Below are 19,437 nucleotides of genomic sequence, written 5' to 3' on the forward strand. Positions count from 1 at the left end.
GGATCGTTTCAAGAAGGAGTTCAATAAAGAGATGCGGGCCCCGAGTGGATCTGGAGGACGCAGGAGCAAGTACAAGTACGCACGAGCCCTGTCGTTCCTCCGCGATACAATGGTCACCAGAAGGTAAATATTACACACCACATGTGAAAAAAAAATGTTTAGATGTAACAATTTTTTTTCAGCCAGGGCCATGCCATGTCACTATTTTAATTGTTTTTTTTTCTCTTTATTCCACAGCACGGTGAGCAGCACTCGGGAGCCTGCACGATTGGACCCTTCTGAGGCGATCCCTGAGGAGACCGGCACCGAGGGACACTTCGACCGCCCCGGTACATCTGCACCTTCCCACACATTCGACCCATCTGTCCCATCCACCAGCACAGGAGCATTGTGGCCGCCTACATTACATGAAGCTGCTGGTGAGGAGATCGCTTTCCTTTTACCCCACCCTTCTGCCCCTGCCACCTCTAGTACACCTGCGGGTACTGGGCGGCAGCGGCAGAGGGGTCAGGAAAAGACTTATGCGCCAGAGTTCTTGCATCTGAATGCATCTTTCCAGAACTGTCTAAAAGTCTTGTCAGAGCAAATCTCCGCAGGCTTTCAGCAGATCAACTCCAGCATTCTGGAGGTGAAGACACTTCTGCAAACCATGCATTCAGAAGCAAGATCTTCGCCAAACCACACCTTTTTCAGGTCTGTTGTGGAGAGCATGGAAACGCTCTCTCCTAGCCAGCAGATGACTGTAATGCATTCGTGCCACGGTGCTCTCCAGCACGTTACCACCAACCTCCTCCTCCCACCCCAGTAGTTCCTCCACCTGCACCCCCTCCAGCCACTTTCCATCCTCCCCCTCCTATTACATACCAGCCACCTCCCCAGTACCAGCAACCTCCCCAGTACCAGCAACCTCCACAGTACCAGCAACCTCCCCAGTACCAGCAACCTCCCCAGTACCAGACATCTCCCCACTTCCAGCAACCTGGTCCGTACCAAACTCCTTCCCCGTACCAAACTCCTTCCCCAAACAACTTTCCTTCAACATCATCTGCTCCTACAGTCCCTGCCCAACCCTCCACTCCACCGCCCACCACCTCTTCTGCCTCCCACATGTCCACCCATTCTGTAGCTTTTTCCACACCTTCACCTCTAACTGTTCCTTCCCCACCATGATCCCAGTCCTCTCTCCACACTCCCAGTGTCGAAGTGTCCCGCAGCCCCTCCAGCACTATTTCCACCCCACACTACACAAATTTATAATGTGTGTATTTTAATAAAAATGACCATTTGGTTTCAAACCTTTATTAAAAAAGTTTTTTTTCACTTTAATAACATTTTACCAAAAAAAAAAATTTTAAATAAAAGTTAAATTATCGTTTTACAATGGTTCTCTGTCATTTCTTTCTGCGGCGAAATATGTTAAAAAAAGGTTAAATACAGGGTATTTAAAAGGTAAAAAGGATCTCAAAACCAGGTATATAACTGTAGGTAAAAGGTAAATAAATTTTACCTTTTTGCCACAGTTGTGTATCTGGTTGTGTTTGAAGCAAAGTATTTCACCTAAAAAGTTGTGTTTATTGTTGGTGATTTCCTAACAATGTACACAACTTTTGTTAAAAGGTGAAATACTTTGCATAAAACACAACCAGGTACACACCTGTGGCCTAAAGGTAAAAATATTAAGACCATGACAAGATAGCCAACTTTGGTTGGCAAAGGTATATACTGTTGGTACAGAAGGTACACAAGTTTGGTTAAGGGCACAAATCTTTCACACTCTGTCATCCTGCCAGTGTACTCTGCCTTGAGGTGACATAAAGTATAGTGCAAAATTGTCCCTCATTACTGAAACCGTCACAGAACTTCTAGTGGTAATGTCATGGTAATCTTGCAAGGTGGTTTCTTCAGAGGTGTCCTCAATGGAAATGGGTTCCTTGCAGATAACAAAATTGTGGAGTACCACGCAAGCTTTGATCACCTCGTCCACAGTTTCTGTCTTGAGGTTGATCGCAGTCAATAGGGCCCGCCATTTGGCTGTCAGAATACCAAAGGTACATTCAACCATTCTTCTTGCTCTTGTGAGGCGGTAATTAAAAATGTGTTTTGTTCTTGACAATCCTCTGCTACCGTACGGTTTCAAAAGGTGTTCTGACAGCTGGAAGGCTTCATCCCCTACACAGACAAATGGCATAGGTGGACCAGATGTTTGCGGCAGCGGTCTAGGGGATGGGAACTGGAAGGTGTTTCCATACAGTTTACGCCCCATGGCAGACAGTTTGAAAACTTGAGAGTCATTGGAGCGGCCATAGGCCCCAATATCAACAGCAATAAATTTGTATTCCGCGTCAGCGATGGCCATGAGGACAATTGAAAAATATTTCTTGTAATTGAAATATTCCGATCCCGATCCGGCTGGCTTTACAATGCGGATATGTTTCCCGTCCACAGCGCCCAAGCAGTTCGGAAACTGACATATCTGTTGAAACTTTTCTGAAATTTCAATCCACCTCTCTGTTGTGGGCTCTGGTAAAAACTCTTCAGCTAAGGAGTCCCACAGTGCACGGCATGTGTACTTCACTATTCCAGATATGGTGGAAATCCCGAGTCTGTACTGGAAATGCAGTGACGAAAGGGATTCTCCAGTTGCAAGAAATCTGTGGAGAATTAAAAAACAATCAATTAGTTTAAAATCACAGCATTACATACCAAAACTCAGCTATAACACTTGGAGATGCAAACTACCACCAATAAGATTGCAGTGAAAATGTGCTCTGATGCGAGCATATCCAATAAATGTGGCTTACCTTAAAGTCACCATCAGACGCTCTGCGGGTGAAACAGAGAAGCGGCAATAGGTGTCCGCTTTTCTTATGAGGTGTGCAATGCGCTCCACCAAGTAATCAAAATTCTCCATTTTCATCCGAACATATCCAAAAAATTTATCCGGGTTTCGTTTAAGGTCCATGCAGAGTGTAGAATAGACCCCACGCGTCATTCTCTTGGCTGTGATGGGGTGGATCCACAAACGTCGTCTACGATGCCTGATGCGCTGCTGTCTCGCTCTCTCCTTCTCCAGAACAATCACCCTCAAACGATTCGCCTCCGCTGTAAAATCCCCCAAATTCTTCAAAATATTTCCAATCACAACATCCATCTTCGCCAGTAACTTGCTCTTCTCTCCAACCTGCACTTTCTCCTCTACAACCTGTCAAAGAAGGGCTGTAGGAACACGCTATATATAGTTTTTCAGTAGCCAATCCCGTTCGGAAGGCCACAAGGGGCGATTTTAAAAACCGGATCCGTCGAAAAACGGATCGAAAACCGGATGAACCGGATGAGACGGATCCGGTTTTGGCTGTCAAGCGCAAGACGGATCCGGCAGAAAACCGGATCCGTCATATCCGGTTTTACAAAACATTTGCCGGATCCGGCGCTCCGGCACGACGCCGAAAACCTGATGTGTGAAAGTAGCCTTTTACTGAGCTCCTTCTGCCCTGTCACCTGCTTATCCTGTAAATGTGATATACACTGAGGGCGACATCCAAAAGGCTTTTGAAAGGTTTTTTTTTTTTTAATTTAATTTATAAAGTATATTTGAAAGATTATGAAAATCACTTACCATGATTATTATTCAATAAAAATTAAAATGACAGTAAGGCTTTAAAGGGAATCCGTCACCCCTTTTTTCAAATATGAGCAGCCGGCACCGACATCAGGGGCTTATCTACAGTATTCTGTAATGCTGTAGCTAAGCCACCGATGTAACCTGAAAGATATGAAAAAAGCGTTAGATTATACTCACCAGGGGGGGGCGGTCCGGTCCGATGGGTGTCGCCGTCCCGTCCGGCACCTACGGTCTTCATACAATGCTGTCCTCTTCTTTCCTTCCTGTAGTGGCTCTTGCGCAGGTGCACTGCTCTGCCCTGTTGAGGGCAGAGGAGAGTCCTGCAGTGTGCAGGCGCCGGACCTCTCCCGGCCCCTGCGCACTGCAGGACTCTGCTCTGCCCTCAACAGGGCAGAGCAGTGCACCTGCGTAAGGGCCACTACAGGAAGGAAAGAAGTAGACGTCACCATTAGAAGGGAGGCGCCGGACTGCAACACCCATGGGACCGGACTTCTCCCCTGGTGAGTATAATCTACCGCTTTTTTCTTATCTTTCAGGTTACATCGTCTGCTTATCTACAGCATTACAGAATGCTGTAGATAAGCCCCTGATGGCGGTGCCGGCAGTTCATATTTGAAAAAATGGGTGACAGATTCCCTTTAAGGGCATACAGCATGTAGAGAAACGCCATATTAATTTTTGGAAGGACCACATTGGGAGCCCCTTGGACAGGATATAATACAGTAAATGAACCATAAATGTGTGTTAAATCTGCATTGTAAATCACACCATAAACAGGCATGAGTGGACTAACAGAATGAAAGGCCAAAGTTAATTGGGAAAGCACTGTTAATGTGGAGATTGTTTTCAGGTAAATGATAATGAACGAGTAGGGAAGCAAGCAGTTTTTAGGCTGTATCTTGTGCATTCAATGCTACCAACTGGCTGCAGAGAGGAACTGCACAAATACAGAAATCTGTTATTGTCCTGAAATGTAAATGGAGAACACAAATAAATGTATTAACTCTCGCAAACCGAATTATAAAGCTTTACACATTTCTGTGAATGCATCCCTAGTGAGGCATGGAAGTCTTTAATAACCTAGAAATATAAGCTTGCAGCATCTCAGCAGTACCAATGTTTTCTGACAGACAACTTCTGAAAGAACAGAGCATTAGTTATATCTGAGAATGTTAAATAATGATGAACGGCTGAGAAAGAAGAAGATGAGCTCTTTTGATTATGAAACCAAATCTATGATCAGAAGTAGGAAAATAAGGAAAACACTGTACTTGCATAAAGTTTCCTAAGAGCAGAAACATTATAGTCTAATTATGTAATAAAGATTAAAGACAAATACAATAGTACTATAAATTTCTAACAATCACTTTACAAAAGTGCAAGAGTAGACTGAAGTATATCTTGTAAGGTTGCTGGAATTAAATTTTCCTGAGCTTACTCTTCAAGATCATAAACAGAATACAGGCTGTCAATAACATAGTACTGCCGAAAGTAAAGAGTCTGCTGAAAAATAGTTTGTGTCTACAGATAGGACTACAATGTGGAGTGTAAGAACTCCCGCAGCTTGGCATGAAGTCCAAGAATTTGAGAAAAACATGTATAGGCTTTAGGGAACTGCACAGCGAGAGCGAGCTGACTCAAAGGCCACACTTGTAGTTATACAGGGTAAGACTAAGACTTTCTTACAACTTCAATCACATTCAGCTGAAAACTGTTCCTTCTGAGACATTCCTTCACATACATTGTAGGCTTGCCACTTGACAGGTACTAGATGGAGTGTATGTGTCACCGAGGTGTCTAGCCTTAGTGATGTGAAACCCGGTGAGAAGGCTCCAGCATGAAAGGTGATGAAAGGGTTGTTAATGGACCTGGAATCATGGGTCTGGGTTTTAGTAACGACTGGTAGAGCTGGGCGGGACTGGTCGTTACCATCCTCTAATCCACTAGGTACAGCTGGGATAAAATTGTCTGGGAGTCAAGGTGGAAAGACCTATTGTGTGCTCCTCAGACTCTGTTAGAGGCTGAGTATCGTACTTTAGGCTGTATTTCAAATTGCTGTTTGGACCCTGTTTTTGTTTATTTTCACCTTTATGTTGGAAAAAAGCAATTTGTTTCATTTTTCCTGGAAATTTTATGAACAACAATTAAACTTCCTGATTTTCCACAAATAGACTTTGTACCTGTGTGAACGCTACCAGTTGCCCGAAAACGAGTGAATCCCTACAACATTTAGACTCAACTCGGCAAGTATGTATATCTTCTATAATGGAATAGGGCACAAGTCCCTACCACACACCTCTAGCAGTGACGTATCTCCTGAAAACAAAAGGCTCAGGGGTTGAAATTCAGAGCGCCGGTTCCTTACCATCCCCAACATCAAACGTAGGGAGACCCCCATACACATGACATAGAGAGCTGGTTCTTCTGAAATTTATAGATTCAGTCAACTCCATTCTAATGTTTTATTGGCACTTTAATTCTGATTAACAGTGTTAGTTGCAATACTAAACACCTATAGGACCAAAGCTGTGCACTTCTTATTCACATCTACTCGTTTTTTGACAAACCACCTATTCCGAGTAGACATGGAATATAATGAAAATTTCATTGTTAACTTAATACATTTTTTGTTTCAACAGATCCCAATGACTGAATCATTTATGTCTTTGTCAGAAAATATGGGTATAGACAGGTTTTTAAAAATTGTTGCAAACCCTTTGGATTGAGAAGTCTCCTGTGACCATGATTGATGCCCAAATAAAAAAGATTAAGGGTATGTGCAGATGTCAGAACATTTGCTGCGTCCAAAGCACTGCTGTCCATTGAATGTAGATGAATCCGCAAGTGTTCACTGAACCGTGCGGATTCACCGCGTCCAATATATCATATGGGTGAAATTTCTTTTGCGGAGAATAGCGCCTCCGCTAGAGAAATTGACTTGCTTCCGTCTGGAGAGACGCCATGCATGTCCGTCTCCGCGGGTGAGCATCGGGTGTCTCTGGACACATAGTGGCAATGGGATTTCTAGAAATCCCATCCACTATGTTGCAACATCTGGACGCTGCAGCTTGGACGCTGCACAAGTACGCAGCGTCCAACCCGCAGCGTTTCCTCATCGTGGGCACATACCCTAAGGCACTGTGTAAAGAGTTATAACTTTGTTGGAACTGGTTCAGGACTATTGTCAAGGCACATTCTTGTGCTGGTTTGGAGCTAGTCAAAACTTGACAATTTTTGATGTCCTAGATGCGGATTAGTCAATCAGAAAAATCCATGTAAAAAAAAAAACTGTGTGTGAACATGGCTTTGCAAGAAAGTCCAATGTTCTCTATTCTCCTCATTAGTGACATTAATTAAGGAAACATTCTATAGATTTCCCAATCACATCGAAAATAATTCACCGGAATGCCTGGGATAAAAGAGGATCTCTATATGGCTAATTGTACAGCCAGTCATTATCTGTACAGCAGAGGTGTATAAACCGGTTTCAGAGCTATCAATTTACAACAAGGAAAAAAAAAACATTGCAAAAAAACATAATGATCATTTATGTTAAATTGCAAGACTTATAATGTGCTGTACCTTCGGGACATGAGTGATAATGCGGAGCCAAGCTTAGCAATTCCATAATAAGATATGAGACAGGGCAATAAATCCTGCAGATCATCTGCTCATTATATTTCTGGAAAGTGAATAAGCTAAGGTGTCGCCCAGAAATAGCGAAGCATCACAGGACATTAAAATAAGAAGCGGCCATAACGAATGGGCAAAGGCCCATTAAAGTCTATGATTACATCTAAGCACCAGGTTACATTTGATATACAAATAAAACATTCAATGACTTTGTACATTTCATGGAATGTTACTAGATAGAGTCGACGAGTTTGTGATCAGACAGCGGGAGAATCGCCTCCTGTACGATGTAAGAATGAAATGTTCCAAACTGCAAATCATCACGGCGAGTTGTGTGCAGACACTGAGCTAACAAGGAAGTCTGATATATTTCGGGTCTGAAGCCTAAAAAAAAATATTAAAAGGAGAACACACTCTTTGTAAATCTCATGTAGAAAAAGGTTTTACATGTTTACTTACATTATTACGTCATTCACTTTACATGTTAATGCCCCAAAAAATATTTCTAGGCTATGTGCACACGTTGCGGATTCTGCTGCATTTCCGCAGCGTTTTTGGCCCTGCGGAAACGCAGCAGTTCCGCAGACATGGTACAGTACCATGTTATCCTATGGCATTTCAAATCCGCTGTGCTCACGCTGCGTTTTTTTTCGCACGGTATTGCTGCGGTTTACAAACCGCAGCATGTCAATTGTTTGTGCGGATTCCGCAGCGGTTTCACACCTTTAACATAGTAGAGGTGTGAAACCGCAGGGCAAAACCGCAGGCTAATCCGCAGGTCACTTTACCTGCGGTTTTACCTGCGGATCCGCGCGGAAAAACCCGCAGGTGAATCCGCAGCGTGTGCACATAGCCTTACAATGTTAGTGGCTACCTTCAGTAAAAAAAAAAAAAAAAAAAAAAATCCATGTTTCATTCTCAGTCTATATTCATTTTTAGACCCCCTGATATGCAGTTGGCAGACCGTTCCAGCTTTCCTTTTTTTTTCCTTTGTGGCAGTGTCTCTTCAATTAATATATAGTGAGGAAAATAAGTATTTGATACACTGCCGATTTTGCAAGTTTTCCCACCTACAAAGAATGGAGAGGTCTGTAATTTTTATCGTAGGTACACTTCAACTGTGAGAGACAGAATCTAAAAATAAAAAACAGATAATCCATTACACGATTTTTCATAATTAAATTACATTTTATTGCATGAAATAAGTATTTGATCACCTACCAACCAGCAAGAATTCTGTCTCTCACAGACCAGTGGCGGATTATAATGAGGTCAACCTGGGCTGTAGCCCAGGGCCCAGTGGTGTGGGGGGGCCCACCAGCCCAAGGAAAATTGCCACATTATAATCCCCCACCATAGCGCCACCCCCCCATGTACCGACCCCTTTCTCCCCCTCCCAGACCCACCGGCCACCGCAGCGCCAGCCCCTCACTGATAAATCCCTGCTCTGTGCACACAGAACCTGTGATGAGGTCACAGGAGGGGAGGAGTCAGGGGTTACATGATCAGGGGCTTCAGTCGGAGGCCCCTGATCATGTGACACCTGACTCCTACCCTCCTGTGACCTCATCACAGGTCCTGTGCACACAGCCCTCAATGTATTGTATGTGGGACTCTGCTGTGCTGGTTGTCATGGTGCTGGATGAGGGAATTATGTGTGGGGTCAAGAGGGGTTTACAGGGTGGATGTAGCTGCGTGTGTGTGCGAGGTGTACAGAGCAGAGCAGCGCTTGTGCGAGGTGTACGGAGCAGAGCCGCGCGTATGCGATGTGTACGGAGCAGAGCCACGAATGTGTGAGGTGTACAGAGCGGAGCCGCGCGTGAGCGAGGTGTACGGAGCATAGCAGCGCGTGTGCGAGGTGTACAGATCAGAGCCGCGCGTGTGCAAGGTGTACGGAGCAGAGCCGCGAATGTGCGAGGTGTACGGAGCGGAGCTGCGCGCGTGCGAGGTGTACGGAGCGGAGCTGCGCGCGTGCGAGGTGTACGGAGCAGAGCCACAAGTGTACGGCGTGGAGCCTCGTGTGTGTGTACGAGGTGTACGGAGCAAAGCTGTGTGTGTGTACGAGGTGTACGGAGCGAAGCCGCGTGTGTGTACGGGGTGTACGGAACAGAGCCCTGTGTGTACAAAGTGTACAGAGCTGAGCCGTGTGTTTACGGAGCGGAGCCGAGCGTGTGCGAGGTGTACAGAGCGGAGCCGCGCGCATGCGAGGTGTACGGAGCGGAGCCGTTTGTGTGTTTGAGGTGTATGGAGCGAAGCCGCATGTGTGTACGAGGTGTACGGAGCGAAGCCACGTGTGTGTACGAGGTGTACGGAACGGAGCCCTATGTCTACAAAGTGTACAGAGCTGAGCCGTGTGTTTACGGAGCGGAGCCGCGTGTGTACGAGGTGTATGGAGCAAAGCCGCATGTGTACAAGGTTTACGGAGCAGCGCCATGTGTGTATAAGGTGTACAGAGCGTGGCCGCGTGTGTATAAAGTGTACGGAGCAGAGCCGCATGTGTATGAGGTTTATCGAGTGGAGCCATGTGTGTACTGAGTGGAGCTGTGTGTGTGCGAGGTGTACGGAGCGAAGCCATGTGTACGAGGCATACAAAGCGGAACCGTGTGTGTGTGCGGTGCCATGCGTGTACAAGGTGTATGATGGGGAGCATTCATACCTCCCAACCGTCCCAGATTTTGAGAGTCTGCCCCACTGCCCCGACCGGGAGCTTACTTTTCCAGCAGACACAGGAGTATACGGCGGAGCCCCGAGGAGCACTTGAAAACTTGCACGTGACATTCCATAGGAAGTGACGTGCTGGAAGCTGACTGGAGGAGATTGTGACGGAACCATGGAGGCACCTCAGGGAATGCTTCAGATCATCACCATGTCCTCCGACAGCGTGATCGCCTTGGACTCGGGGATGTCGGCCATGTGAGTGGATCATGATATGTCCTGCACCAGGAGGCTCAGGTGGGCACTACAATATGAGCCGGGCTGGTATAGTATCTTTATAGAATCTTTCCCCTCTTTCCTTGTCTTTCTTTCTTCTCTCTCTGTTCTTTCTTTCGCTTTCTGTTCTTTCTTTCTCTCTCCCTCTCTGTTCTTTCTTTCACTTCTTTCTTTCTCTCTTTGTGCCTTCTTTCCCCTTTCTTTCTCTCTCCCTCTCTGTTCTTTCTTTCTTGTTTTCTCTCTCTGTTCTTTCTTTCCCCTCTTTCTTTCTCTCTGTTCTTTCTTTCCCCTTTCTTTTTTTCTCTCTGTCCCCTCTTTCTTTCTCTCTGTTCTTTTTTCCTGTCTCTCTGTTTCTCTCTTTATTTCTCTGTTCTTTCTTTTTTCTCTCTCTGTTCTTTCTTTCTTTTCCTCAGTACCAGCCACTGTGCCCTCAGTACCAGTCAGTGTGATCAGTAGTGCTAGATGGGTGTGGTTGGGGCGTGGACATGGGTGTGACCAGTTGTGAAATGGGTGTGGTCGGGCGGCTGGTAACCAATCACCATAGTGGAAGTCATGTTTAAATCAACTTTGTTATATGTGGGCAGCTCTAGTAAGGTGGGCACGAGATGGCGGGTCTCGTCACCTCAGCCTCACACATAAGTTACTATGAGGTGTACTTTATTCCTGCCACATTTCTTTCGTGGCCTACTGAGAGAAATGTTTTGATCAGTTGAAAGTTATACAACCTGAGGATTGTGCATGTGTGCGCTGCCCGCATATATATATTTACTTACTCCGACCCCTATATAAACCCTGCCCCTCCGACCGCCATCCACTTTCCCATGCTCCTGTTCCAATCCTGGGATCTTTTTTGGTCCCCCACATGCTGAACATCTGGGAAATGACTAACATTGTGCAATGTGCGCTTGTTCATCACCAGATGCAGCGTCGTGTCCAGTGTGTGAGGAGACGGTGACTTGTCTGTGGCGTTAACCCCTCTGCTGACATGTTGGGCACAGCCTGTGACGAGGAGCATCTCTTCCTGTGTATCCGGCCACAGGCTGCACATCAGAGGCTGCTTCTTCTATCTGGGGAAGTTCATGAAGCAAAAGCCTCTGTGTGACTCATGTGAAGTAACTTGTCTGACAGTCATGGGTCCAGGTCAGCAGGTGATTGCAGACTATTAGCTGGTTTGAATGTTAGGTACAGGTGAGTCAGGACTAGATGTTGGGTGGAAGCCTTCCAGTATTTGTAAGGCCTCGTGCACACGCTGAGTATTTGGTGAGTTTTTACCTCAGTATTTATAAGGTCTCGTGCCACGCTGAGTATTTGGTGAGTTTTTACCTCAGTATTTATAAGGCCTCGTGCACACGCTGAGTATTTGGTGAGTTTTTACCTCAGTATTTGTAAGGCCTCATGGACACGCTGAGCATTTGGTGTTTTTTACCTCAGTATTTGTGAGGCCTCGTGCACACGTTGCGTATTTGCAGAGTTTTTCTTACCTCAGTATTTAACCCCTTCCCACCCCTTGACGCACCGTATGCATCATGAAAACTAGTGACTTCCTGACCCCATCAAAATTATGCATGCGGAGGCATCTGCATACATCGACACGGCCTGCGTACCTAATGCTAAAGATACGGTATGCAGGCCACATGCCGACAGAGGCGGAGCTGACGGGAGGAGGTGCGGCCGGTGGCGGAGCTTCACGGAGGAAGCCCGCAGCTATCCGCAGCTCCTCCATACGCTAGTGTGAAACTAGCCTTATATGTGAGTATCCTACAAGACAAGTTACTTCTCGCACCCGAATACTATGGATATGAAAAGGACAACATAGTGTTCTAGAATGACAAGGACAAGAAGCGTTCGTCGAGATTGGTGAAGAAATGATTCAATAACAAAAAAGCAGAAGTGCTGAATTAGTGCCCAGACCTCAACCCAATCGAACACTTGTGGGTACAGTTGAAAAAACCCAAATGAGTCGACAACCAATATTCACCAACTTTAGGAATGTGTAGAAGACACCTGGGATCAGATTTCAGTCGAGAGAAGGATTCCAGGCAGTGTTGAAAGCCAAAGATAGATTTAAAAGATACTAACAATATAATAAAATTAAAACTTAGATTTTTAGGAGCAAAACAGTAACAATGCAGTGACATGACAAGAATCTGCATAACTAATCATATGCTAAATAGTTGCAAGTCAAATTTATGTATGAGATAGCCAAGATGATTGCCTACAAAATTATGGCAGTCTTACTGTAAAGTTAATGCCAATGCCCCTGCATGGTTCCTCTTCCCCCTCCATGCAGGGAAGCCGGCATACTCACCACCCCAGCCGCACGGCATGGTCCCTTTCGTGCACTCTGCTCTTAAAGGGGAAGGGCGCAAGTGGTAAAATGCCCCCATCCAATAGCTGGGAGGCATCTGAATATAAAAGGCACCTCACCATTAGTAAGGTGACTGAACAACCGATATAGTTTCCTAGCAGTTAGTAATGTGTGCAACTGCATGCCGTGTCCTAGTATGCTGAAGTTAGTACCTGAACCCGAACACCTAGTCCTTGTGCGGCCAGTGGCTGAACCTGAATTCCTGGTCCTTGTGCAGTCAGTGTTCTTAATCCGAACACCTGGTCCTTGTGCAGCCAGGGCCTGAACCTGCTCACCTGGAACGTGTGTGGCCCATGCCTGAATCTGTTTCCTGAGACCCTTGTGTCTGAACATGCACTTTGTGCATCCAGACTGTTATTGCAGTCTCCGAATCAAGCCCTTTCTGTGACTCCATGTCACTATTCTCCCTGCCTGAGGAATAGTCTGAACGGAGCCTGAGTCTACTCTGTGTCTGGGTACTTGACCCCTGGGGTCAGGAGCTGCAGTACCGAGACGGTCTAGGAGCGGTAACCGGCGGCTACCTGCAGCTCAAGCCTGACTCCCAAGCCTGACTCATCAGAGGCTCCTAGGTAAACCCGGTCCCGTGGCACAGTGTGTCCAAGAACCACGTGTGCCATCTGTGTGGCTGACAGGTTCAAAGCAGTGGTTGATGGAGAGACATGGAGCCTGAAAACCAAAAGTTCAAAGCATTGTTACCCTTTTGCTCATCAGTATATATAATTGGTATCATAGTTTGCAGAGAAGGGATTCATTTCCTGCCAATCAGTTCCTTTTATTCAGCTGATGATGTCGATCTTGAGGATCGGGGTGCCGCTGTTTTGCAATCGTTTAGTATTATAAATGGCTAAATGACTTTCTAAAAAAAATGTGAACTTGAGATGCAAATTTCCTTGGTCATTGAGGGGTTAACGCTGCATATTTTACTATCAATTAGCACAGTTACAACTGGTGTGAGGGAGGAATAGAACAACATACGCAGTGCAGGCAATCCTGGACTGCAGAAGGCGCCTCGCTAGCGTCCCTCTCATGCCCCCCACTCTGATTTCATGACAACTTGTTCCTTCTTACTTGTGAACTGAATCAGCAGAATAACACAGAACGCTTCTTGAGGAACAGAATGAAGGACATGTGTATGGCCCAGGGAAATTAAGGAGTTCCAGCCCTCAACTTGTAGCGCCACTGAAGAGTAAATAATGCTTGCACATTGACACACTCTGCTGCAATTACATGAGAATACTTAATTCGAGCAGGGAGACTTTTCTTAACATCGAACTGGCAACACAATGCACATGGCAACACCGGGAAGCACATTTAGAGGCATTTATCCATTCCCTAAGAGACCTCTCCACGAGTATGACATAATAACAATACAGCACAGCATGAAAAGCGACAGAACACAACTGTCTGTCCCGTCACAACAAACCATTATTGTAATGCAGGAAGGAAACTTATTTTTTATAAGATTAGATTTTTGACCATGGGAAAAATAATAAAAAACTTGGATAACACCTATTCCTTATTCTAAAAAAAAAAAACGGCAGATCGTTTATTCCATTAGCATTTCTCCAAAACCGTATAAATCAGGGGGCTTCACAGGAGGCTTCAGTAGAGACCCTCAACTCCATCCAAGGGCTGCATTCCAACGCAGTGTTTCTGGCTGGCAGTGGCAGAGAACCGGTCAGATATGGGAGGGAGGCAGTATATGTATGTTTCATTGGGAGGGTAATGGAGGGTATCCCATACTTGACAACTTTCAAGAGTCGGCAAATCACCAAAGACCAAGTCGAACGTTGCCGCATACCCATAAAAAGGAACACATTCAGAATATTACTTCCACTAAGGGGCATTGCAGAAAGACCTGACCTGTAAGGGCGCGTGGCTATGAGGAGTCACATTCCCAGCAGAAAATCCCATGTAGTGTCTCATGGAAGGACTTGCCTAAAAGTTGACAAGTATGGGGTCTTCGACTTGGGCAGCGATCTCTGTCTCTTGCAAACCAAAACCTAATGAATGAGGGTCCTAGCAATCAGACTGCCACTGATCAAACATCCATAGTCAATTCCATTAATACACCATAGATGGGTATAAAAATATTTCTGATGGCCACATATGGAAAAAAAACAGATCAAAGCTAGACGAGTGCAACATAAAACGGTGTATACATGTAGGACAGTACTGAGCGGTGCGCCACATAGACACCGCCTTCACAGCAATTTTCTTTTCACACACTCTGTGGTGTAAACCAGGGTTCCCCAACTCCAGTCCTCAAGGCCCACCAACAGGGCATGTTTTCAGGATTTCCTTTGTATTGCACAGGTGATGCAATTATCACCTGAGCAATACTAAGGAAATCCTGAAAACATGGATCTGTTGGTCGGCCTTGAGGACTGGAGTTGGGGAACCCTGGTGTAAACTGTACATTAACTTTTTTTTTCTAGCTGGACGGTACGATCACAGTGAGAATTTATATTGTTTTTTTTATTTGTTTTTTTAGGGCAGCACGGTGGCTCAGTGGTTAGCGCTGCAGCCTTGCAGCGCTGGGGTCCTGGGTTCGAATCCCACCAAGGACAACATCTGCAAGGAGTTTGTATGTTCTCCCCGTGTTTGCGTGGGTTTCCTCCGGGTTCTCCGGTTTCCTCCCACACTCCAAAGACATACTGATAGGGAATTTAGATTGTGAGCCCCATCGGGGACAGTGATGAAAATGTGTGCAAACTGTAAAGCGCTGCGGAATATGTTAGCGCTATATAAAAATAAAGATTATTTTATTATTATTTTATGTTTCACTACAAATGCAAAATCAGAACTTTGTTTTACAAAATAATTAGTTTCATTGTTTTTGCTATGCTCTATTATTATTATTATGGCACTGGACACAAAGGAGTTAAAGAGAATGTTGGAATGTTTTATCAGAAAATGACCAAATCTTGAAATCAGGTTTTTGTTATTTATTTTTCACAAATTTAGGATTTTTTTTTCACAATTAATTGTGTAGTTTTTACCCTGGTTAAGTGGGCTACTTTTGTTTCAGGAAATCCACATATACATTAGCAGCAGTAGAGTGGCTTAGCCCTATCTTTTGCATTGAAGCGTCTAATGAGCGGGTGCACCCCTTATTGTGAAGGGAGGGGAAGCAGATTTAGGTGTTGCATCACATACTATGAATGGTGGATCCTGTGAGGAGTTACTTATTATTGTAATCAGACTTCTGAAAACATTTACTACGACAGGAAGTAGGAGTCTAAAATTGCCCCAGTGGTCAGTGTAAAAATTCGAGGATTTAGCTTTTTAACACATTTAACATAAAAAAACTAATATTAACAATAGCTAAATTTATGATGAAACATTCCCTTTAAAATTCAAAATTACAGTAGATCTCTGAGCTCATATTTTGGACTGTGTGGGCAATAAATCCATAGGGGCTGCTACATGGACAGGAGAGTAAACAGACATATCTTTGAAAGTACGTTCCATGATCTCAGTCTATTAGTGGCATTAGGGTCACCTAAAGCTCTGGCAAAAATCAAGAGACCATCACGTCAAAACCCTGTAATGGGCAGCCCAATCTCCAGACCTGAACCCCATTGAAAACCTCTGGAATGCAATCAAGAGGATGATGGATAGTCACAAGCCATCAAACAAAGACGAACTGCTTACATTTTTGAGCCAGAAGCAGTGTGAAAGACTAGTGGAAAGCATGCCAAGACACATGAAAGCTGTGATTAAAAATCAAGGTTATTCCATAAAATATTGATTTCTGAACTCTTCCTGAGTTAAAACATTAGTATTGTTGTTTCTAAATGATTATGAACAGACGGGGTCTGTTCCACGGGGTCTGTTCCACATAGCAAATGTGGTACCAATATTGAAAAAAGGGCTCTAAAAGTGAACCTGGAAATTATAGGCCAGTAAGTCTAACCTCTATTGTTGGTAAAATATGCGAAGGGTTTCTGAGGGATGTTATTCTGGATTATGTCAATGAGAATAACTGTTTAACGCCATATCAGCATGGGTTTATGAGGAATCGCTCCTGTCACACCAATCTAATCAGTTTTTATGAAGAGGTAAGCTATAGACTGGACCAAGGTGAGTCATTGGATGTGGTATATCTTGATATTTCCAAAGTGTCTGATACCGTGCCACACAAGAGGTTGGTACACAAAATGAGAATGCTGGGTCTGGGGGAAAATGTGTGTAAATGGGTAAGTAACTGGCTTAGTGATAGAAAGCAGAGGGTGGTTATAAATGGTATATTCTCTAACTGGGTCGCTGTGACCAGTGGGGTACGCAGGGGCGGTGTTGGGACCTATTCTCTTCAACATATTTATTAACGATCTGGTAGAAGGTTTGCACAGTAAAGTATCGATATTTTCAGATGATACAAAACTATGTAAAGCTGTCAATACAAGAGAAGATAGTATTCTGCTACAGATGGATCTGGATAAGTTGGAAAATTTGGCCGAAAGGTGGCAGATGCAGTTTAACAATGATAAATGTAAGGTTATACACATGGGAAAAAGGAATCAATATCACCATTACACACTGAACGGTAAACCACTGGGTAAATCTGACATGGAGAAGGACTTGGGGATCCTAGTTAATAATAAACTTACCTGGAGACAGCCAGTGCCAGGCAACGGCTGCCAAGGCAAACAGGATCATGGGGTGCATTAAAAGAGGTCTGGATACACATGATGAAAGCATTATACTGCCTCTGTACAAATCTCTGGTTAGACCGCACATGGAGTACTGTGTACAGTTTTGGGCATCGGTGCTCAGGAAGGATATAATGGAACAAGAGCGGGTACAAAGGAGGGCAACAAAATTAATAAACGGGATGGGGGAACTACAATACCCAGAGAGATTAGCAAAATTAGGATTATTTAGTCTTGAAAAAAGATGACTGAGGGGCGATCTAATAACCATGTATAAGTATATAAGGGGACAACACAAATATCTCTCCGAGGATCTGTTTATACCAAGGAATGTGATGGTCACAAGGGGGCATTCTCTGCGTCTGGAGGAGAGAAGGTTTCCCCATCAACAGAGATGAGGATTATTTACTGTTAGGGCAGTGAGAATCTGGAATTCCCTGCCTGAGGAGGTGGTGATAGCGAACTCTGTCGAGGGGTTCAAGAGAGGCCTGGATGTCTTCCTGGAGCGTAACGATATAGCATCTTACAGTGATTAGGTTCTTTAGAAGGACGTAGATCTGGGGATTTATTCTGATGGAATACAGGCTGAACTGGATGGACAAATGTCTTTTTCCGGCCTTGCTAAATATGTTACTATGTTGTTTTCTTTGCATTATTTGAGGGTTTTTTTTTTTAATTTTGACCATTTCTCCTTTTCAGAAAAAAACCCCAAAATTTATTGCTTGGAAATTCGGAGACATGTTGTCAGAAGTAGACTAAAAGAACAATTTACATTTTACTCAAAAATATACCTATAAAGAGAAAAATCAGACAAACTGAACATTTGAAAGTGGTCTCTTAATTTTTGCCAGAGCTGTATATGGGGCTTGTAAGCCAACGGAAAGAGTGAAAGGAAAATAAGTAAAAGTGAAAAAAAAAGTAAAAAATAAACAGTCAAATAAATTTATTAAGCCTACATACAAATTCCAGACTTTTCCCTTGAAAAGTTCACGATTATTTTATGAATTTTCAGTGCGTAACAAAAAAATCACCTGTCTGTGTTTTACGGCAGAATCAAGAGACATTCAGTACCGGTGATTTTCTTATAATTGCAATCAAAGAAAGTGAACGCATCATGTAAGAGACATCGGGTCCTGTATCATTATGGAGATTAATTATTATAAAATTTTCATAGCATTGCAAAAAGGTAGGACCACAAGGGGAACAACTATTAAACATTACTTTAGGTAATTAATGTTATTACTCAGTTCACTGGCATGTGAGGAGATGGCTGTCACTGGCTTGGTACATGCAGGAGGACCAAAGTGTGTTATTAAAAGCCCAAGAAAAAATAAGTGCGAGTCTTAAAGTAAAGTTCTGAATAAACAGGTCAGGTGTAACAATTATTGTGTTTAATAAAATAAAGCTGCGGTTTTACAATCTGACAAGTTGCCCAAATTTTTTTTTCACCGAAACAAACCCCACACTACCAGTCACAGTCCCATAAAGGCAAGCCATGCTGCCTTGTCAAAAGCGCAAATGCCCTCTATGGAATTACTCTAGTGGCCATTTACTTCCCGATGTAACATTTTTAATATGTTGTTAAATTTATTAAAGGAGTTAGGCCACGTTTATCATCTATTCACTATGGGAAAACCATGCTCAATAGTTGAATAGGAGGCTCAGGCCCCTTTCCTGATGAATATGAATGGAGCTGTGGTCACTTGTGCACCCTCCCACTCCACTCAATGTCTGTGAACTGATGAGGATAGCCGAGTGCCATGGGACTAATGAGGAAAACAGAGTGCCAAGGGACTGATGAGGAAAGCAGAGTGCCATGATGAGGAAAGCAGAGTGCCATGGAACTGATGAGGAAAGCCGAGTGCCATCGGACTGATAAGGAAAGCCGAGTGCCATGGGACTGATGAGGAACGCCGAGTGCCATGGGACTGATGAGGAAAGCCGAGTGCCATGGGACTGATAAGGAAAGCCGAGTGCTAAGGGACTGATGAGGAAAGCAGAGTGCCATGGAACTGATGAGGAAAGCCAAGTGCCATCGGACTGATAAGGAAAGCCGAGTGCCATGGGACTGATGAGGAACGCCGAGTGCCATGGGACTGATGAGGAAAGCAGAGTGCCATGGGACTGATGAGGAAAGCCGAGTGCCATGGGACTGATAAGGAAAGCCGAGTGCTAAGGGACTGATGAGGAAAGCAGAGTGCCATGGAACTGATGAGGAAAGCCAAGTG

The 19,437-nt window shown here is 44.4% G+C and overlaps 1 protein-coding gene across 6 annotated transcripts in view; it reads right to left on the reverse strand.

Moving 5' to 3' along the window:
• IPO11 (importin 11) overlaps positions 1-19,437 on the reverse strand; it is a 555,951-nt gene that overhangs the window by 41,365 nt on the left and 495,149 nt on the right. Inside the window, exon 30 of one of the 6 annotated variants that reach the window (XM_073584264.1) lies at positions 6,163-7,639. The exons of the other annotated variants lie outside the window; for them this stretch is intronic. Within the exon in view, the coding sequence (XP_073440365.1) occupies positions 7,604-7,639 (36 nt within the window). The 3' untranslated portion in view covers positions 6,163-7,603. Of the gene's footprint in view, positions 1-6,162; positions 7,640-19,437 lie in introns of those variants that run through there. 6 annotated transcript variants of the gene reach the window in all.

Source organism: Dendrobates tinctorius, unplaced genomic scaffold (genome assembly GCF_039654945.1).
Source record: "Dendrobates tinctorius isolate UK_male_01 unplaced genomic scaffold, ASM3965494v1 ptg000083l, whole genome shotgun sequence".
In the NCBI taxonomy this organism is placed as follows: Eukaryota; Metazoa; Chordata; class Amphibia; order Anura; family Dendrobatidae; genus Dendrobates; species Dendrobates tinctorius.